Source organism: Dipodomys merriami, unplaced genomic scaffold, assembly GCF_024711535.1.
Source record: "Dipodomys merriami isolate MVZ:Mamm:240054 unplaced genomic scaffold, mDipMer1.0.p SCAF_505, whole genome shotgun sequence".
NCBI classification, from domain to species: Eukaryota; Metazoa; Chordata; class Mammalia; order Rodentia; family Heteromyidae; genus Dipodomys; species Dipodomys merriami.
The window spans coordinates 232,398-254,377 of record NW_027206075.1 but is presented as its reverse complement, the minus strand read 5'-3'; the positions used below and the strand labels follow the sequence as shown (position 1 = coordinate 254,377).

Genomic DNA, 21,980 nt, shown 5'->3' with positions numbered 1-21,980 from the left:
TCAAGTGATAGAGCGCTAGCCTTGAGCTGAAGAGCTGAGGGACAGCGCCCAGGCCCAGAGTTCAGGCCCTACGACCGATAGGAAAAAAAATAAAAAAGAATATTCCAGAGGAACTGGAAAAGTATGGAGTGAGCTGGGCATGCATGAGGACCAAGAGAATTTTAAAGTCCCTGGAGGGAAATATTACTGAAGAGGTTGAGTGTGAAGGTTTTTGGCTTAAGACTGTCCATCAAACCCAGAGTTTCATCCATGCTAGAACTGCCATCTTGGATCCACCCCCTGCAAATACCCTACCACTGAACTACACCCCTCAACAAGATCGGCTTGAAAACATTTTAAGTATTACTATTATCATTATTATCTCAATCAATGAGCTAATTTTAAATAAGAAACTGAAAGCATCAGATCTATGTGTTGCCAAATCACTTTGGCTGGAGCTTGGAGAAGGAATGAGAATGAGGATGATTAATGCAGAAGTTGGCTAGTTATGGCTGCTGGGCCTGTTTCTGCATCAGTTGTGAGCTAAAATGGGTTTTACATTTTTTTTTTTTTTGAGATATGAATGTCACTAGGTAGCCAGGCTGGCTTCCAATTTATCATCTGTCTCAGCATCCCAAGTGGCTAAGATTACAGGCCTATGCCACTACACACTGATTGTGACTGTGTGTGTGTGTGTGTGTGTGTGTTTGTGCCAGTACTGAGGCTTGAATTCAGGGCCTAGACACTGTCTCTTAACTTTTTTGCTCAAGACTGACACTCTACCACTTGAGCTACAGCTCTACTTTTAGCCTTTTGGTGGTTAATTGGAGACAAGAGTCTCATGGACTTTTCTGCTCAGGTTGGCTTTGAACCAAAATCCTCAGATCTTAGGTTCTTGAGTAGCTAGTATTATAGGCAGGGCTTTGTATTTATTTATTTATTTTATGTATGTATTTATTTATTTTTGAGTTCTGAGCTCAGGGCATTATTGCCATAATGACCCCAAAACAAAAGAAATCAGAGGAAGAGGGATTGAAAAATAAACCAAAAGGATAATGTTGGGTTACTCATGAAAATCATGTGAAATTCATATAAAATCATTGATTGGAACATAGCTATGCTCATTAGCTTATATATAGTCTATGATCTCCCCCCTCCCTTTAAGTTTATAGGGACTGGGTGACAGTGCCTCACGCCTCTAATCATAGCTACTCATAAGACTGATCTGAAAATTGTGGCTTGGAGCCAATCTAGACAAGAAACTCCATGAGACTTGTCTCCAGTTAACCATCAAAAATTCCAGAACTAGAGCTGTGGCTCAAGTGGTAGAGTGCTAGTCTTGAGTGAACAAAGCCCTGATTTCAAGCCCCAATGCTGGTGTGCATGCATATAGGCATGTGGGCGCGTGCGCGCGCACACACACACACAGACAGTTTGAGCAAAAATGGAGAGAAACATTTCCTGCTTCCCACTCAGGCTATGGGAGAGGAGACTCAAAATGGCAGCTTCTGTGTGTAGCCTTTATACTCTCTGAGCGGGGTGAATACACATAGTCCTATTAGGTCAGGGACTCCTAATCTTTAGACAATGATTTGATTGGTAAGATGGGTGAGGCCATCTAATTCTCAGGTAACCTTTAGGACTTCCTTCTGCCAGATAGGCCTTTCCTGACCTCTGCTTTGACTGCAATGGCAGACCATACACTGTGTATATTGTATGGGTTCTTACGTAATGGCCTTTATTTCTGTCTTGGCTTGCACAATCTAAACTAGTCGCCCTTAAAGAAGGGATTGTTTTAGCACTTGCAGCATGGGGTCTGCTGTGGGATAGCAGCCGTGTGGGCTGGAGCAAACTGTATGAATTTGGGAATTGTTCGGAGGTAGACTGAGGATAGGGAGGACAAGAGTCCAGGCAGATTCCCAGCTCGTTGGCGAGCAACTGTGTGAATACTGGTGCCAGGCAGGCCAGGAACAAGAGGGAGAGTGGAATCCGGGAGCTGGGGGAAGGCAAGGACTGGGGTGGGGGGTGGGGGGGAAAGAAAGCAGTATTTTCAAAATGGAGCTCTCTTGAGGTGCTGGGGCCCCTTAAACATTGCTTAGTTGGTGAGATTGGTCTACTATCTCTTCATATTTAAAACAAGAGCCAACTAAACAAGGCACTTCTGGGGCTTTAGGTTCCTGATGAAGTTGGGGGGGTGGGGGCAGGAGCTGGAGTGGCCAAGAGCCTCATCAGTTTTCTTCTCTTGTCCAGTTGCCTTGGGAAGCAGGCCCACAGAAGACCCAGCCAGCATTAGGTTTCTTGGCAAGATTATGCCATTAGTTGTCAGCAGGTGGCGCTAAAGTGACATGGGAGTAGAGGCAGGGGCTGAGTTAGGGATGAAGGAGGTGAGAAGCACCTTAGGGGTCCCCATCTCCCAGGCCTGTTCCAACCAGGTGGTAGTAACAGGAAGGGGGTTGGCACTCACATCTTTCTCTCTATTTCCTGTTCAGGGACTAAAAGGCCTTTGTTTCTGGGGCAAAGAAAGACTCCCTTGAGGCAGGGGTGACAGTTGTGTTTGGGGTGGAAGGATGCCCGTGCAGCCCAACTCCCTTTCAGCTCTTGTCATTTCCTCCATTCTCTGGCCTCTGGGTCTGTAGAAATCCTACTTCAGAGGCCTTCAGGGCATAGACCCCAATTCTTGGAAGCCTCTTTGTGTACCCTCTCCTGTCCAGGGAAGTGTTCCCTGATATTCCTTTAGGTAAGTCATGTCAGGATTCAAGTTTCTTTCCAAAGCCAGGATGGAGGAAAGAGCTGTGCCTGGTCCATACCTGTGGTGACACCAGAGAGCCACCAAATATCTCCCCACTGCAGTCCATGTCATCCTCCTGGCTCTTCAGCAAGGGACCATTCCTCTTTCAGAGGCTAGGAGATGGGCCTAAGGTTGCTGGGTGTGGAATAGGGTGGGCACCTCGTTATGAGAAGTCCTCAGGACAAGTGTGAGCTGCTAGCTCCTTTCCTGATGCCAGTACCAGCTTGGATCCCTCCACTGCTAGTCTTCAGGAGAGATCAGGCCAGTTGATGCTCTAGCTTCCATTCTCCTGATGCTGCTCAGCTCTCTCAGGCTCTCTGCTTCCCAGGACCTCAGTTCTGCTGCCTTTGATTCTGGGCAGAGCATTCATCCCTAAAGGGGGCTCAGGACCATGAAGGCGCAGGAGGAAGGGAGGGGCCCTCTGGAAGTGTTGTGCTGGTGATTTAGGGAGTTGTGCTAGGGGAGGGGGAGGGGACAGGAACAGGGTTTGTCTTTGAGCCACTTCCTGCTGCCTCTGGCTAGTCTCTCCTGTCAACCTCTTCAATTGACTTCCCTTGCCTGTAGTGTTGGAAGTTTGCAAAGGCTTCTGGGAATCTTGACAGCTGTGTGTGGGGTCAATCATTGCCACTCTTCCTGAAAGGGTTAAGCCCCACCCAGGATCTCATCCCTCTAAGGTAGGTTTTTCTCAAACTTTATCTGACATTAGAATCACCTGGAGTATGACTATTAAAAGATAAGGTTGAGGCCAAGTGTGGCAGCTTATCCCTGTATTCCCAGCTATTAGTAAGACTTTGTCTCAATCAATAAGCAGGGTGGATTCCTAGCTATGCTGGTGACCCTAGATAGGTAGAATCCAACTCTGGGCAAAAACACAAGACACAAGCTGGGTGCTGATGGCTCATGCCTGTAATCCTAGCTACTCAGGAGGCTGAAATCTGAGGATCAGGGTTCAAAGCCAGCCCAGGCAGGAAAGTCTGTGAGGAGACTCTTATCTCCAATTAACCACCAAGAAATGGGAGGTGGAGCCATGACTTAAGTGGTAGAATGCTAATCTTGAGCACAAACGCTCAGGGACAGTACCCAGGCTCTGAATTGAAGTCCCAGGACTGGCATACAAAAAAAAACCCCCAAAACAAAAAACAAACAACAACAACAAGAACAACAACAACAACAACAGCAATAAAACCCAAAAGGCAAGTCTCTACTTGAAAATTAACTAAAGGGCTGGCAATGTGGCTTTGTGGTAGAGTGTTTGCCCAGCATGCATGAAGCCCCGTGTTCCATTCCTCATTACCACATAAACAGAAAAAGTCACAAGTGGTGCTGTGGCTCAAGTGGTAGAGTGCCAGCCTTGAGCAAAAGAAGCTCAGGGACAATGTCTAGGCTCTGAGTTCAAGCTCCAGGACTGCAAAAAAAAAAAAAAAAAGCAAAAAGGGCTTGGGGGTGTGGCTCTAGTGGTAGATCACCTGCTTGATGATCACCTGGATTTGCATTCAAAACCACCACCAACAAAAGACAAAAATAAAAATGGATGACTGGTTTCCACATTAGTCAATCAAGGATGACACCAAGATTTTACCTGATTAACAGGCTTTTAGGTGACAGCAGTCCTGCTGATCTGGCCCACTGTTCACTCAGTAGGTCTGAGTTGTTCAAGCCCTGAATATTTCAACTTTTTTTTTTTTTTTTTGGTCCGATTGTGGGGCCTGAACTCTGGGCCTGGGCACTGGCCCTCAGCTCTTCAGCTCAAGGTTAGCGCTCTACCACTTGAGCCACAGCGCCACTTCGGCTTTTTTCTTTTTGCTTATGTGGTGCTGAGGAATCGAACCCAGGGCCTCTGGTTTGCAAGGCAAGCGCTCTACCACTGAGCCACCTTCCCAGCCCAATGCCCTGAATATTTCAAAGAAGAGTTGAGCCTTATCTGACCAGCAGACTGATAATGCCAGGATCGCCTGCCTGGAAAGACGGCCTTCGCTTACCTGTGCATCTTGGAGCACATCAGGTCATCTATGCTAAAAAATGTGATTCCTAGGGGAAGGCTTGGCTTGTACTATGTTCCTTTAAGCTTTGGAGGTTGCTGGACACCAGAGGTAATCTGGAGAATCTCTAGTATTCTAGGTCTGGGTGCTGTCCCTCAGCTCTTCATCTCAAGGCTTGAGCCAGAGCATCACTTCCAGTTTTCTGAGTGGTTTACTGGAGATAAGAGTCTCCTGGCCTTTCCTGCCCAGACTGGTTTTGAACCACCATCCTCAGATCTCAACCTGATTATAGGCGTGAGCCACCACACCTGGCTTTCCTCTACTGTTCTTAACCTTGGGCACAGAGGCTGGGTGAGCTTTCCTGGCTGCAGGCACATCCTGTGTTTATCACATCCTGTGTTTATCACACCTCATTGCCGAGAGAAGGGAGCCCTGCCTAGGTGGCTCCACGTGGACAGGGCAGCAGCGGAAGCTTCCCCTTGCTCTCTCCTAGACTCTGCCCTGTGCGCTTTTCTCCCGTTGCTCTTTTGCTTTGAGTTCCTTCACTCTAATCAACTGTAACTGTAACTTTTTGCTGAGTTCTGTGTTTTCCTTTAGCAGCTTAAGTGTAGTCTTGGGGATACCCTCCCCGCCCCCCATCCATTGACTTACTACTTTAACAAGCCCCTGCTCTAGGCTGTGTGATTAACTTCTCTAGATTCTTTTATATCAGGGCTTGGGGGCCTCTCACCAATGAAGCTCCTGTAACATGACCCAAGGGGACCCACTGAGGGAGCACTTTGGCCTAGGGTACCCTAGGCCTGTTGTCTCCATAAACTAGGAGTCAAGAAGCTGTGAACTGGCTGGAAGCCCGAGGTGTTGTTTGGTGGGGTTAGGTCTGAACAATTCTTCTTGGTCTGTGGGCCTCACTTTCCTCATCTTCTTCCCTTCCTGGCCCCTCCCCTTGTCCCACTGCTGGGTCTGGGGCTTGAACTCAGAAACTTGCTACCTTGCATGTTTTTTTCACTCAAGGCTGATGCCCTACCACCTGAACCACAGCTCTACTTCCGGCTCTTTGCTGGTTAACTGGAGATAAGAGCATCAGCTGACTTTTCTGCCCAGGTTGGCCCCGAACCACAATCCTCAGATCTCAGTCTCTTGAGTAAGTAGGATTATAGGTGTGCACTACGAGCACCCAGCTGTTTCCTCTATGACAAGGCCCCAGAGAAACCACTTCTGACAGCACCATCAGAGAGTACCGAGCCTGAGCAGTTCATTTCACCTGGCTGCTCGCTTTCCAGAGGCCAGGTGTCCCTGGTGCAGCCTCCTCACCTGAGCCAGGGACCTTGGGATTCTGGATCGCACAGGCTTTGGTAGATCCTAGCCGTTCCGTGTTCCCTCTCTAGGAACCACCTCAGGGCAGCAGCCCACATTCCACAATACTTGGGCCCTCCCTGCCGGATCCTGTCCTGGCCTTGAAGTCAAGGCCTTGAGCCAACACAGGGAGGAAGGTTGCTTAGTGCCTGCTGGTTAAGTGGTTTATTCACAGACTCAGCACACGCTGAGGATGGAAGGAAAGAACATTTGGGGCGAGGCTGGGCCTGGAGTGCAGGGTGGCTAGGAGGCCATGCAGAGGATGGACGAGGGGGAGCTCACAAGAGGAGAAGCTGCTGGCTGGGCCAGGCCTGTGTGGGGGCAGGGCTGGAGGCAGGCAGCATGCGGGAGGCCCTGACTAGATCTGCACAGAGCAGATCCATCCAGGTGAGGGCTGTGAGCCAGGAGGGAGGGCTGAGGTTATTCTGGAGGAGAGGGAGCAGGGTGGATGGGTGTGGAACTAGATAGCAGGCACCCCTTTCTCCCCCCCCCCCCCCCCCGGGAAATGACAGTTAGGACACCTGGTGTCTGGTCCTGCTGCTGCCTTGCTCTGGGACTGGATGTGCAACCAGCTAAGTTGACCGGGTTTGGTACCTTTCTCTGGTTGATTACAGTCAATTGCTTTGGAAGTGTTCTGGGGGACATTTGTAAGGGGGGAGCTGGACACTTCTGGAGCAGGTGTCTAGGTCCTCGCTAGACATGTGGAGCCTTTGGGGGCGGGGCGGGGGAGTCTCCAGCGAGGGATCCCCTAGCTCTTTGCTTTCTTGGGGATGGGTGTCAGTACCCCACCGGAGCCCTCGATGAGGGGGCAGCCTCTCTCCTTGTACTCCGGGCTCCCTGCTGGGCCAAGGAAGATTGTGGCTTTAAACTCCTGGCCCGTCTTGCTGGCTCCTGACTTCCTGCCTAAACTCAAACAGCAAACAAGAGTGCAAAGCCCGGATCCTCCTCCCAGGCCTTCTTCCTGGTGAAGAGTCTATTCCCACACCACAGGGAACAGGAAAAAAAAAAAGCCAGTTCCCCGGGTCACACTCCCTGCCTGGGAATAGAGCAAAGTTCTGACAAGTTGGCAGGTCTGTCCCAGGAAGGTGCCCCAGGGGAAGCAGGGGAGCTGGGTGGGACCTGAGCAGGGGCCCTGGGTCTGAGGACACCGCCACCTGCCCACTTGCCACTGGCCTCTCCCTGGGGCTGGGGTGGAAGGATGCCAGGAGAGTGGTGGTGGGTGGATCTCCCTCTCTCCCCCCTCCCCATCAGCATTGGCGGGAGGGGGTGCGGTGCACAGAGCCGGGGCGTTTGGGGATCTTGCGCCAGCGTCGCTTGTCCCAGCGGCAGAGCAGCAGCAGGCGGAAGGTGTCCCGGAAGGCTTTGTTACAGAGTGCGTAGCACATGGGGTTGATGGTGCTGTTGACGTAGCACAGCCAGTAGCCCAGCTCCCACAGGGTCTCGGGGACGCAGTCCTTGCAGAACGTGGACACCAGCACCATGATGTTGTAGGGTGTCCAGGTGAGGATGAAGGCCAGCAGGATGGCACTCAGGGTCCGAGCCGCCTTCTTCTCCTTGACCAGGGAGAAAGTCTTCCGCTTGCTCAGCTGCTCCTTCCCACGGGGCTTCTGGCTTTTGCCGGATCGATCCCTCCCTTTCCGGGTGGGCCTCTTGACTGTATTCGGGGAGGTCTTGGGGGGCTGTTTGGTGGGAGCCTGGGCTTCGGGGTCCACCATGGGCATCTTGATCACTACTTCGGAGCCAGGCTCCTCTCCCTCGGAGGAGGTGAGGGACTCCATGGAGCCTTCGTCCTCTTCCTCTTCCTCTTTCCAACTGTAGGCCTGCAGCAGCCTGGGGGTCCGGCAGCATGGACAGCAGCGGCCGGGAGGGGTGTCTGGGGAGCCCTCAGCCCCTGGCTGAGATCTCTCGGAGCTGCTGCTGCTGCCACCCCCTTTGCCTGGGGTCTCGGAGCCCTGCAGGGCCGCCAGCTCCCGGGCCCGGTTCTCCGTCTCCCGGTAAATGCGCCAGTAGAGCGTGCACATGACTGTGACGGGGAGGTAGAAGGCGGCCATGGCTGTGCCGAAGGTGATGATGGGTTGGGAGAGAAACTGGATGTAGCACTCCCCGGCCAGTACTGTCCGCTTCCCTACCAGGTACTGCCAGAAGAGGATAGCCGGGGCCCAGAGGACAAAGGAAACCAGCCAGGCCAGGCTGATCATCAGAGCTGCCCGGCGAGGGGTGCGCTTGGCACGGTAGCTCAAAGGCCGGGTCACCGAGAAATAGCGATCAAAGCTGATGAGCAGCAGATTCATGACGGAGGCATTGCTGGCCACATAGTCCAAGGCCAGCCAGAGGTCACAGGCCAGTGTGCCCAGGGCCCAGTGGCCCATGAGCAGGTATGTGGTGTAGAGGTTCATGGAGAAGGTGCCAATGATGAGGTCTGCGCAGGCCAGGCTGAGCAGGAAGTAATTATTGACCGTCTTGAGCTCGGTGTTGACCTTGAAGGAGATGAGAACCAGCAGGTTGCCTGTCACTGTGGCCAAAGACAGGAGGCCCGTGGTGATCCCAATAAAGGCTACTTGCCAGGGACCTTTTCCCGGTGCCAGGACGGTGATGTTGGGGCTGACGGCAGGGGGCGCTGAGGTGTTCATGATGGCTGGGTGGGATGAGAGCCAGAGCCCCTTCCTCCAGTCACAGTAAGCGTTTCCTCAGAGAAGGGGCTTCACCTGCAGACAGAGCACATGAACTTCCATTGAGCCACTGGGCACCTCTGGTAGACCCGAGTGGAAGTACAGCCCTTCAGCCCTGTCAGAGCCCCATGGCAGACACCATCACCCTCCCTTATCTCTGGTGCCGACACACACACAGGTCATTTCCAGTGCACTTTGCCAGCCACCAGGAGCTCTGCTAGCAGCATGGAGTAGGTTGGAGATCCTTATATCTGAGTCCTCATTCCAGCATCACCATTCATACGCTCTGCCTCACTTTTCTCCTAGGTCCCGTCTTGCTTAATTCATGTGGGCAGGAAGTGGGAGACTCAATTTTTTTTTTGTGCCAGTCCTGGGGCTTGAACTCAGGGCCTGAGTGCTGACCTTGAGCTTCTTTTTGCCCCAGGCTACTACTCTACCACTTGAGCCACAGCTCCACTTCCAATTAGAGACTCACTGTATTTATACAGTCCTGCCAAATTGCCAAAGAATTTAACTTAACCTTATTAAAACCTTTGCTGACTGAGTAGATGCCAGACACACTGCTAAAGCACCTAATTGAATCACCTAATTTAATGGGGGTGCATTACTGGGAGGAGGGTCTTTCTTATGTTCATTTCATGGGAGGAGGTAGTAGCTCTAAGCCTTGGATACCATGACAAGGTGGTAAGTAGGATCAGAACTTAGTTTTTGCTTATACTGTGCTTGGAGAGCTCTAAAAGAGAGAGCGAGAGAGAGAAAGGGAGAGAGACAGAGACAGAGAGAAAGAGAGAGAAAGGGAGAGAGACAGAGACAGAGAGAGAGAGAGAGAGAGAGAGAGAGAGAGAGAGAGCAGCTCAGGGACAGCCCAAGGCCCTGAGAGATTCTTCCATCAAATATAGAGAGATGGGCTGGGGATGTGGCTTCGTGGTAGTGCTTACCTAGCATACATGAAGCCCTGGGTTTGATTCCTCTAGTACCCATAAACAGAGAAAGCCAGAAGTGGAGCTGTGGTTCACGTGGTAGAGCGCTAGCCTTGAGCGCAGAGAGGCTCAAGGACAGTGCCCAGGCCCTGAGTTCAAGCCCCATTACCAGCAAAAAATAAAATAAAATAAAAACCATACAGAGAGAGCTGGGAGGAAAAGCCAGAACTGCAGAGTAAGGGGAAGAGAAGGAAGAGGGGAACGAATGTGTGTATATTTACACCTGCACCTTCTTTCTGTGTGTGTCTACTGGAACTTTTCTCTGACAGCAGCGGGCAGGGGGGGGGGAGTTGGGGGGGGAGGGGGGAGGTCGTGCTGAGCCCTCATCCGCTTGGCGGTGCAAGCTGAAGAAGAAGCAGGCAACAGGGATGAAATGAAGGCCTCAGCTCCTAAGCTAAGTGTGTGGGAGGGGTTGGCCCCAGATGGGACGTGGGTGGCCCTCTTTCTCTCTCCCAGCTTTGTCCCAGCTGAGGAGGGGGTAGAAGGGGAACGGGAAGGTCCCCCAGACTTTTCTGGGATCTGGCATCTGGCCCAGAAACTAAGGCTGCAGGAAAGGAACAACCAGGGCAGCAACCTCCTGAGCGGGCGGAGGGTCCCATGGCCAGGCCAAGGCAGAGCCATAGTGATGAGTGACATTCCATCCGAGCCATGGCCTGGCTGCTTTGTGATCTAGGGGCTTGCTTCCTTTTCTGGGCTTCAGATACCCATCCACTGTAGAGGTTGGGGTCCTCCTAACCCACATGTATGGCCTTCAGGGTTTTCTTTTTCTTTTCTTTTTTTGCCAGTCCTGGGGCTTGAACTCCTGGGCACTGTCCCCAAGCTTCTTTGGCTCAAGGCTAGTACTCTATCACTTGAGCCATGGCACCACTTCTGGCTTTTTCTATTTATGTGATACTGAGGAATCGAACCCAGGGCTTCATGTACGCTAGACAAGCACTCTACCATGAAGCTACATCCCAAGCTCCTCAAGGCTGATTTTTGTTTTGTTTTGAACTTGGAGCCCAGGAGCTGTCTCTGAGCTCCCCCTCCCCAAGGCTAGTGCGCTTACCATCTGAGCCACAGCTCCACTTCCAGCTTTTTGGTGTTTAATTAGAGATAAGAGTCTCATGGACTTTCATGCCCAGGCTGGCTTTGAACCATGATCCTCAGGTTGAGCTCTAGCCTTGAGCTGAAGAGCTGAGGGACAGTACCCAGGCTGAGTTCAGGGCCCATGACCGACCAAAAATAAGTAAGTAAATAAACATGATCCTCAGATCTCAGCCTCCTAAGTAGCTAGGGTGATGGGTGTGAGCAACCTGCACCTGGCAGGGTTGTATTTTTAGAACAATTTCAAGGAAGAAATTTTGAGTAAGGGCCTACCAAGCCCTGGTGTTCCTTGAGGAACTGGACCATCCTGTGGTCCTGGTCACAGAGGGTGTGGGTGGTGTGATCTGCAGTGTGGTGAGCCGTCAGCAGTTCACCAAGAGAGATGAGCTCTCAGTGGGAAGGAATAAGCACCTGACAGCATGAGCAAGGACCGTGGTTGTCAGTGTGTGCTGCTATGTCCGGACAGTTTCCTTGGGAGGAGACACGTGTAACATCCCAGTGGAAGGACCCAACTTGGGGGCCTGGCTCAAGCAGTAGAGCGCCTGCCTAGTAAGCCTAAGGGCTTGAGTCTAAACTCCAGTACTGGAAAAAAAAAAAAAAAGTGTTCAGCTTTGGTGGAACCAGTGGCTCATACCTAAGGCTGAGACCTGGAGGATTGTGGTTTGAAGCCAGCCAGGGTAGAAAAGTCTGAGAGACCCCACTGCCAATTAACTAGCAAAAAGTTGGCCTAGGGGTATTGTTCCAGGAGTAGAGTACCAGTTGTGAGTAAGCAAACCTAGTGAGTGCAAGACCCCTTGAATTCAAGCCTTGATTCTGTCAAAACCAAACCAACCAAAACCTCCAACAAAACAAAACATTCCAAACAACTACAACCCCCCCCCAAAAAAAAAAAAAAAAAAAAACCAAAAAAACCAAAAAGGCAACTCAGATTCTGAAGCCAGACTGGATTTGAATTCAGGCTTCACTACTTACCGGATATGTGATTATTGCTAGTGATATAACTTTTTTTTTAATGCCAGTCCTGGGGCTTGAACTCAGGGCCTAGGCACTGTTCCTGAGCTTCTTTTGCTCAAGGCTAGTATTTTACCACTTGAGCCACAGCACCACTTCCCACTTTTTCTGTGTATGTGGTACTGGAATCCAACCCAGGGCTTCATGCATGCTAGGCAAGCACTCTACCAGTAAGCCACATTCCCAGCTCCCGATGTAACATCTTTATGTCTCAGTCTTCTTAATTGTACAGTGATAATGCCCATTAGCTTGTAGCTAATATCTTAAGAAATCATTGGGAGGATTAAATGAGTGAATAAATGTCAAATGCTTACAATAGTCTCTGACGCCCATTAATTCTTAGTACATGTAGTGATAAACAAGGTTCTCTACTGCAATGTTTACTTTTATTTAAAAAAAAAATCTATGGTTGGTGCTGGTGGCTCATGCCTATAATCTTAGCTACTTAAGAGACTGGACTGTGATCTGAGGATTAAGGCTCAAAGCCAGCCTGGGAAAGTCCACTTAACCACCAAAAAGCTGGAAGTAGGGTTGTGGTTCAAGTGGTAGAGAGCCCAGCCTTGAACAAAAAAGTTCAAGGATAGTGCCCAGCTGCTAAATTCAAGCCCAAGGCCCAGCATAACACATGAGTGCGAGCATGCGCGAGACAGACAGACAGACAGACACACAGACACACACACACATTTGTGGCCAGGTGCTGGTGGCTCAGGTCTAAATGTTAGCTACTCAGGAGGCTGATATGGAGGGATCAATGTGTGAAGCCACCATAGGCAGGAAAGTCTGTGAGACTTTTTATCTTTAGTTAACCAGAACAACAGCAACAAAACCCCAGGAAGTGGAGGTATGGCTTAAATGTTAGAGCACCAGCTTCAAAAACAAAAAGCAGAAAAGAGCATGAGGCCTTGAGTTCAAGGCCCAGTACTGGCACAAACCAAAGGAAAGGGCTGTGGCTATGGATACAGCACTTCCCTAGCATCAGACAGTCCTGTACCCAGAGCGGGACAGGTTGAGTCTGTGTAGGGGGCTGTAGCTCAACAGTGGAGCACTTTCCTAACATCTGTAAGACACTGGATTTGATCTCTAGCACTCCCTTTCCCAAACCTGAAAGTACAGTAGTAATGACTCTAGCTGACATTTAATGTTAATAGGGACTATGCCCCAGACTTTACTGTTATCTCTGTTTTATAGACAAGGAAGCCGAGGGTAAGTGAAAGCAAGAGAATGTGCCCAGGATCCAACACGGAAGGGAGGGGCTAGGCTGAGAGCCCAAGTAGCAGTCCCAGTAAAACTTCATTTATCAGAACTGATGAGGGGCTGGGAAGGTGGCTTAGTGGTAGAGTGCTTGCCTTGCATACATGAGGCCCTGAGTTTGATTCCTTAGCACCACATAAGCAGAAAAAGCCAGGAGTAGCGCTGTGGTTCAAATGGTAGAGTGCTAGCCTTGAGCTGAAGAGATGAGGGACAGTGCCCAGGCCCAGAGTTCAGGCCCCAGGAACGACAACAACAACAACAAAAAACTCCAAGAACTGATGACTGACTGGTGGCCAGGCTGGCGTTTGCCAATTTGCATTTTTTAAAAAAGCCACATTGAATTAAAATGTTAATTTATCTTGAAAGCTGAATGTTGTTGCATTGTCCCTTAACTAAAAGTCAGACCCTGGGCTAGGGGCTGTGACTAGGCCGAGGCTGTCCCCTGGGAGGCTGCTGGGAGAACTCCCCTTGAACATTTGTTCTGACCACCTGTTGTCCCTTTAATTTTCTGAGCTGAAGGCTGTTTAATTCCCATTGTACAAAAGGAGTAACTGAGGCCCAGGGAAAAGGAGGTAAGAAGGTCTCATCTTTTTTTTTTTTTTTTTCTTCTTTTTTTTTTTTTTTTGCCAGTCCTGGGGCTTGAACTCAGGGCCTGGGCACACTGTCCCTAAGATTCTTTTGCTCAAGGCTAGCACTCTACCACTTGAGCTGCAATGCCACTTCCAGCTTTTTCTGTGTATGTGCTTCTGAGGACTTGAACCGAGGGCTTCATGCATGCGAGGGAAGTACTCTACCACTAAGCCACATTCCCAGCCAGAAGGTCTTATCTAGTTCAAAGTTTCCTGGCTCCTAGACTGCTGTCTCCTTCCCTGGTGCCACGGAGCAGCTACTCCATGGTCCCTGGGCAAAAGCAAAGCCAGATCAGGGGAGCTCTGTGGATGGAGAGGCTGCATCTCTGAGCTGCAGGGGCCTCTGTCTGCCTGGACACATTCAGGCTTCAAAGCTTGGACCCTTCATCCATCCCAGGTTAGGACTTAGGGTGTGAGTGAATCAGTCAGGCATTCATCTTGGGTACAGAATTTCAGGGGTGCCTCACCACTCAATAATCAAGAAACTAATATTAAAAAATAGGAATGAATGCAAAAAATTAATGATTACCAAAATGTCCAAGACAGGACCCAGCACTGTCTCACTTGTTTTACCTTTGTACATTTAGTTCTTGTTACCATGGAACTGTATTTATAAAAAGAGTCAGCCAGCCTGCGGGTCATAGTTTGTTATTTGATGATAAGTATATTATTATTTTTTCCTTCTTCTTGTGTGTTGGTACATGGGCTTGAACTCAGAGCTTCTGCCTCTTACTTGGCTTTTTCACTCAAGGCTGGTGCTCTACCACTTGAGCCATAGCTCTACTTCTGGCTTTTCCCAGTTAATTGGAGATAAAGAGTCTATATGGGCTGGTTTTGAACCTTGATAATTAGATTTCAGCCTCCCGAGTAGCTAGAACTACAAGCATAGCTACCAGCACCTGGCTTAATAATAATAATAAATATTACTACTACTAATAATACTTTTTTTCTGAGAAAAGGTCTCACTATGTAGCCCAGGCTGGTCTTGAATTCATCATCTTCCTGCTTTAGCCTCCCAAGTGCTGGGATTGCAGGCATGTGTCACCTGTGTAGCTTGTTATTTAATTTAAAAATGATATAATGTTATTTCTTTAGGTAAGTTCTTCCTTCCTTCCTTCCTTCCTTCCTTCTTTCTTTCTTTCTTTCTTTCTTTCTTCCTTTCTTTCTTCCTTCCTTCCTCCCTTCATTCCTTCTTTCCTTCTTTCTTTCTTTCTGGTGCTGAAGATGAAACCCAGGCCTGGGATTATATTCTACCACTGAGCTACACCTCTAGCCTCTGTGACCCACTCTTACATTTTGCTCCCTGGTATATATGCCCCTCACTAACTTTCCAAGTCTTGGTGCTGAAGCTTAGTGCTGTTCCTTCCTAACCACGTGCTCAGGAGTATCACCTAACCTTTCATTTCCGGGTTGTGTGCCACTCTGCCCTCCAATCTGGTCCCAGCTAATGCGCATGAGGTTCTGAAGTAGACATGCGCAGTTAAAGGCCTCTGCTGTTTTCCTGATCCACTTCCCATGGTCCCTCTAGCCTCCAGCCCCAGCCCTAGCCCCTCCCTGGTTCTCCATCTGCTTCTTCATATAATGAAGGAGTTAGAGCAGCTCTAACTCCTCCATTATATGAAGTCAACCCAGGACCACAGTGGCCTCTGCTGACCACAAGCTCTTGCTGGGCATTAGCTATGGCTGTGATGTATTAAACAAATGCTTTCAGGGCAGGAGGGCTTATGAGAAGAAGTAACCAGAGATCCTTAGAAGTGAAGCAGCTGGCCATCCTTTGCCTTGCTGGCTAAGAAGACCTTCCAACTCTCTTAATTAATATCAGTCTTGGGGTTTAAACTCAGGGCCCTTGTTCTTGCCAGGCAGGTGTTCTAATACTTAAGCCATGCTCTCAGTCCTTTTTGCTTTAGTTATTTTTAACATAAGGTCTTGCTTGCCTGAGCTGTGATTTCCCCCTATTTAAGCTTCCCATGTAGTTGGGACAACAGACATACATCATCTCGCTCAGCTTTTATTTCCTTTTGTTTTTTTTGCCAGGCATGGGGCCTGAACTCTGGGCCTGGGCGCTGTCCCTCAACTCTTCAGTGCAAGGCGAGTGCTCTACCACTTAATTCACAGCACCACTTCTGGCTTTTTCTGCTTATGTGGTGCTGTGGAATCAAACCCAGGGCCTCATGCATGCAAGGCATGCCACCTTCCCAGCCCCCTCAGCTTTTCTTTCTTTCTTTTTTTTTTTTTTGGGTCCGGTCGTGGGGCCTGAACTCTGGGCCTGGGCACTGTCCCTCAGCTCTTCAGCTCAAGGTTAGCGCTCTACCACTTGAGCCACAGCGCCACTTCCAGCTTTTTTCTTTTTCTTGCTTATGTGGTGCTGAGGAATTGAACTCAGGGCCTCATGCATGCAAGGCAAGCGCTCTACCACTGAGCCACCTTCCCAGCCCCCTCAGCTTTTATTTCTTGAGCTGAGGGGTCTTATGAACTTTTTTGCCTGGACTGGCCTCAAACTTTTCTAAGATCTCAAATCTTTCTAAGATCCAGCTTCTGAGTAGCTAGGATTACAGGCATAGCCACCAGCCTTGGGCTAACTTTATTTTTGAGTGGGGATAGTAGAACCTATTGCACAGAGTGCCAGTTTTGAATGAAAAAGCCAAGCAATAGCGCCCTAATACTGAGTTCAAGTCCCAGTACTGACACACACACACACAAGAAAACCCCAACAAACCCTGCATGGGTGTGGGGGGTACTGGTTCAAGAGGTGGGCAGTGGGTTGGGGGAAGACTCCCCAAAGTATGTATGTATATATGATCTTGTGGGCTGATCTTGGACAAATCACTCTGACCTGGGAACCCCTTGGAATGGATGCTGCAGACTCCTAGCACTTAGTGTTTGTGTGTGAGGGTGTGTCTGTTGCTGAGCAAGACTAGGGAACGGTGGGGGCGATTCCATTGCTTTGTCAGGATAGGATGAACCTCAGTTCTTGGAGGGTGTCATGTCTGGGGTCACAGGAAGTTGTGAAGGAAGCAGGAAGAAGCTTTTCTGCCCAGGACTGTGGCCTCCTGATGAAGACTACTGGGAGCTTTTTAATAACATTACTACTATTATCATAGCAACTGCTATTTACTGACTGCCTGAATATACCAGACATGGCTCTATGCATTATGTACATGATTTAATTTACCTGTGACATCTCCTTGTGCAATACGTTCTATTACTCCCAATTTGGAAAAGAGGCGACTGAAGCTCTAGACCTTGAGACCTTATAGTACAGCAGCAATGACAGCAGGATTTGGACCTCATGGGTCTGTGCCTGAGACCCTTCCCCGCTAAAGCTGTTCGTGAGAGCATGGAGGAAGGGCTCTTTATCTATCTTGACGACTTGGTTAAATCTTAGTTTGAATCAGTCAACAATGAGGAATCAGTCTTCCCTTTAGAATCAGGCCTATGTGTATTGTGTGTGTGTGTGTGTGTGTCTGTCATCTATCCCTGTGATATAAGATGACAGCACTGGGCATGGGGGAGGACTAGCCACGGCTCTGAGAGAGAGAGAGAGAGAGAGAGAGAGAGAGAGAGAGAGAGAGAGACAGACAGACAGACAGACAGACAGACAGACAGACAGACAGACAGACAGACAGACAGACAGACAGACAGACTGAGGCAGAGAGACAGAGAGAGAGAGGCAGGGTAGGGGCTCGGTTTGCCTCATTTGCTCCTTTCTTGCAGGGCTCAGATAATAGTTGCTCAATAAGTATTTGTGGACTAACTATATAAATGTGTACATGGAATCTTCCTTATTGACTTCAGGCTCCAGAGCATGACAATGAGCCTGTGGGGTGTCAGGATCAGCTCCATAGCAGGGTCTAGGGGCTCCCCCTAGGTTCCGATAGTCCCTCATCTGCCATGGCTCTATGTTTTCTCTGTGCATTGATGAGGCCCAGCCTGGCCTCATTACAGGAGAAAAACAACCAAGGGAATCCTTATCTGTAAAAATGGACCAAGGTTACCTGACATGCAGGGGAGCCAGGAGAGGTCTAGGATGTGTATGGATGTAGGATGGAGCCTGTCCTGTCATGGGTGTGTGTGTGTGTGTGTGTGTGTGTGTGTGTGTGTGTGCGTGCGTGCGCGCGCGCACGCGCTTGGGCTCAAAGAGTTAAGGGATGAAGTCAGAGTCCATACCACCAGGCTGTTGACCACAGCGCCCTGGACCAGTCCCTCGGGGCGGGGATCTGGCTGGTGAGAGGAAGGGGGAGGGAAGAGGAGGACTAGGGGAGGCAGGAGAGATCCGCCTTCCTGTGCCTTAGTACTGGTGGAGGAGTAGAGGGCAGATTGGGAGGATGGCGGTATGCTAGGGAAGAGATTGAGGAGAGCGGCATGGAGCCATCTTGTCACTCTAAGCCTGGGTGCTGGCAGAAAATCCTGACTGGGGCACAGGGAAGGTCTTGCGTGGGCACTCCTGGCCACGCCTCACTGGTCTTTTTTGTTGTTGTTGTTGTTGTTGTTTTGGTACCATTACTGGAGCTTGAACTCAGGGCCCAGATGAGCTTTTCTTTTCTTTTCTTTTCTTTTCTTTTTCTCAAGGCTTTCCTTCTGTCACTTGAACCACAGTTCCACTTCTGGCTTTTTGGTGGTCAATTGGTCATATGAGTCTCATGAACTTCCCTGCCTGGGTTGGCTCCAAACCTGGATTCTCAGAGCTCAGTCTCCTGAGTCGCTAGAATGATAGGAGTGAGCCACCAGCACCCAGCTTCTCACTGGGCTTTGTTGCTGGTGCCTTGGCTCAGAAACCAGCTTCCCTCTCTCCCTCCCTGGGTTAAGTTTTCTCTGATCCATGAAAGGTGCACACAACTTCCAGCCCTGATACCTGGCCTTGGGAAGGAAGGAGGAGACAAACAGAATGAATCCTGTTTTGAGGGCCAACTCACCAGTAGGGGTGCCAGGCTGCCCTGTGGGGGGCAGCAGGTGTCATCTGTTAAATGCTTCGGAAATACACTGCTGGACTAGAAGAGGTTCTTTGTCCTAGAACCATTGCCAAATCTTTTGCACCCAGGATGGACCTTCACCAATGGGCTATCTTTAGCCAGATCATGGCAAAGCCTGGTCCTGGGCAGGCTGGATCCTGGATTTCTCTAGGCCTGTGTGACACCCTCATCCTCTTCTTTATGTACCCCAGATCCTCACTCCTTGTTCTCCCCTCCCTTTTCCCTTTCTTCTCTCTCCCTCCTCCCCCATTCTCCTAGGCATCACCATGGCATCACAGCAGAAACCCAGGGAGATTCACCCACCTCTTCCCCACCCGCCCGCCCGCCTGCCTGCCTGCCTGCCTGCCTGGAGCCCAGGCTTCTGCCTTCCAAAGCTTGCTGCACCCCCTTCTCCACCATTCCATCATCTTGCTCATGGAGGTGGTAGCGCAGTGTTGTGCTGAGAATGAAGAGAATAGGGACCAAGCCCCAGGTGGATCCCTAGATCTCCCGTCCGTGACCATGAACATGTCTGTTCCCCTTTCTCAGCCTCACTTTCTTCATCCACACAATGGGCAGGCTCCACCTAGCCCCCTTCCTTGATGCTCTGAATGTCTCATTGCATCCAGGATCCAGTTCTCAGATTTCCAGCCACCACCCAGCCCAGTGAGGGAGCCAAGAATCACACCTGCTGTTACCCCCATTGTACCATCTCCTCCCCTTTCCTAGCTCAGCTCGGATCATTCTTTGCCTAAGTCGCTGAGGTCAAGAGGCAGAGCACTCCGAGAGACGGTCTCACTGCCAGAGACTCCCAACTCCCTCCAGCCAGTTGAGGAGGGGGCTCCGGGTCCGTCTGGGGAGGGTGGCAGGTGTGTTTTGTGGGAAGCGAAGCACTCTTAGACTTAGTGGGTGCTGACAGCCCCCTCCCACCTGGGCAGCTATCTGCCCAGGAGCTGGCAATAGAATCAGAGCGCCCGGCCCCACCGCATCCCCACATAGTACCATCTATTGCCTGGTCCTGGGCCCTGTGTGTCTGTGACATACTAAAAACATAGGGAGGGGCCTCTGCGCCAGGCACATGTCAGGGCCACACACATTCCCTGGCTGGCATGGCTGTCCATGTGCTTATTGTCCCCAAGGAGCCTAGGGGCTCTCTGCCTGGTCTCTTCCTGGCTTCTGGCCCAACACCCACCTTGGCATCCAGCTCATCCATCTGGTCAGCAGCTTGGTTCAGTCCATCCTGGGGGGGGCTGAAGGTGGATTGGGGTGGTGGGATTTGGAGCACCCTGAGGAGAGAAGGAGGTACTGGGACTGGTGCCCCCCCTCATAAAAGGGGGGAGGTCAACCTTCCACAGGATGCTAGAGCTGAGGGCTGCCTCCTGCCTTTTCTACTCTGCTCTTGGGGTACTGGGTGCTCTGTGCCCACTCCATCGTAGCCTAATCCCCTTTGGGCTCCAGGTCCAGTTTCCTAACGGGAGGGGGGGTGCTCTCCTCTGCCAGCTGAAGCCCAGAAAAACATCAGATGCATCCACTCAAAACCAAGAGATGGAGGGTTTGGAATGGCAAATGTCCAGTCCTACCGAGCCCTCATGGCCTCCAGACTTCGCCCACTGCCTCCCTTCTCCAGGGTGCACCCCACTTCTATCTTAACCTGGTCTCTGCTCTTGGGGACCCTGCTTCTCCTGCACCCCCCACCCCATTCCCTCCGGGCTCAGCAAAGCCCCTCCCAAGCCCTGGAAAATGTACTCACCATGGGGTTGGAGAAGGGTCTGTAGGGTCTTTAGCTCATCTGTGTCTCGGGGGCCGGTGGTGTCTTCTGGGACCCAAACACCTGGCTCCCCGGGGGGAGCTGCGCCCTGTGCCGGCAGCGGGAGAGGCACAGCCAGTGATTGGCATGTCCCACCCCCTGGCACGCCAGCCTTGAGGGGGGGGAGGAGGAAGGGAAAGAGAGGGAGGGAGGGAGGAAAAGAGAGGAAAGGAAGGGAGGGGGAGCTGTAGGGAAGCCTCAGGCAGCATCTGGGGTTGGAATAGGTCCTGGAGTGTGTCCCTCTCATCCGCCAGGGCACCCACTTTGAACCCCATGAGGGAGGAGGCAAGACATGAGGAGGGGTGAGCCCAGAAGGCTAAAAGTCCAGGATGGGAGAGAAGGCGGATACAGGGAGACAAACACCCACACCCACTGCGCGCACGCACACAAACACACACACACACACACACACACACACACACACACACACACACCCAGCACAAAGGCACACTCTGTTTCTCTGGGCTCTTTCCCCTACTCAACCTTAGAGCCCCTCCCTTCCCCCCCCCAAACTGTGTGCACCATGCCCTGGTATTCACATGCCCGCTTCATTCGCACGCACACATGGTTTCTCCCACGCGCCCACGCACCCACCCACCCACCCAGCCACACACCCTGCTCTTCCTCCCTGCTGCAAGGAAGCTAGATTCCTTCTGTTTGGAAATGACACATTGGGTCTCACGTGAGAGGCTCTAACTTGGAACAGCCCCAGAGGGCTGACGCACCTGCCCTAGGGCTGGACGTGCTCTAGCGGCTGTCTAGGTCTGCAAAGCCCTGGGACCAGGGTATCTGGGTGTCTGGTTGGAGGGTGGGGGATGAGCCTGGGTGTGCGCTCCTGTGGCGATCTGGGCATGTGTGTGTCCCTGTGTACTCAGGTCACGCTGCGGCCGGCTTGCATAAATGCAGGTGGGACCCTGTGGATCTGAAGGCAGGGTGCGTGCATGCGCACCTTGCATGTCTATTTAATGTATGTCTGAGTGTTGCCCAACGGTGGAATTTGTTCTTTCTGATAAGTGAAACAGCCTCTGCCTCCCTGCCTGCTCCACCCCCAGCTTCCCCTTGGAAGACAGACAGACAAACAGACAGACAAGCTCTCCTCCCAGCTTGTCAAACTCTTGTCTCCCTGGACTCCCACTCAAAGCTCACAGGTGTGCATACCTGGGAAGGAAAGGGCCACTCCTCCTTTCCTCTCCCCTCCCCTCTTTCCCTCCTTCCTCCCCCCCCCCCCCCCCCGCAGGTTTGGATTTCTGTGTTGAGTTTCCGGGGAGATGGAGCCCCTGGGGAGCCATTTGCCATAGTGACCTGGATCCCCCATGATCTTAACAGGTCCTAGAGACCTCCTGGGGAGCAGATCCTGAGGCAGAATTTGGAGGGGGGCTATTAGGCTACCTACTGGTTGTGAGGTGTTGTTCTTTGCCCCTTGGACTAGGGCTGAAGCTTTGAGAGGGACTTAAGAAAGCTGAAGGGCAGAAGCGTGAAGTAAACTGGTGCTGGGCGAC

The 21,980-nt window shown here is 51.0% G+C and overlaps 1 protein-coding gene across 1 annotated transcript; it reads right to left on the bottom strand.

Moving 5' to 3' along the window:
- Positions 1-6,241: 6,241 nt before the first annotated feature.
- On the bottom strand, positions 6,242-20,953 carry LOC138810662 (muscarinic acetylcholine receptor M1). The gene is made up of 3 exons (XM_069997830.1): positions 20,425-20,953; positions 19,867-19,960; positions 6,242-8,804 (listed from the first exon to the last, which is right to left on the bottom strand). Exon 3 carries the CDS (start codon positions 8,727-8,729, stop codon positions 7,347-7,349), a length of 1,383 nt encoding a protein of 460 aa, XP_069853931.1. The 5' UTR covers positions 8,730-8,804; positions 19,867-19,960; positions 20,425-20,953; the 3' UTR covers positions 6,242-7,346.
- Positions 20,954-21,980: the final 1,027 nt, after the last annotated feature.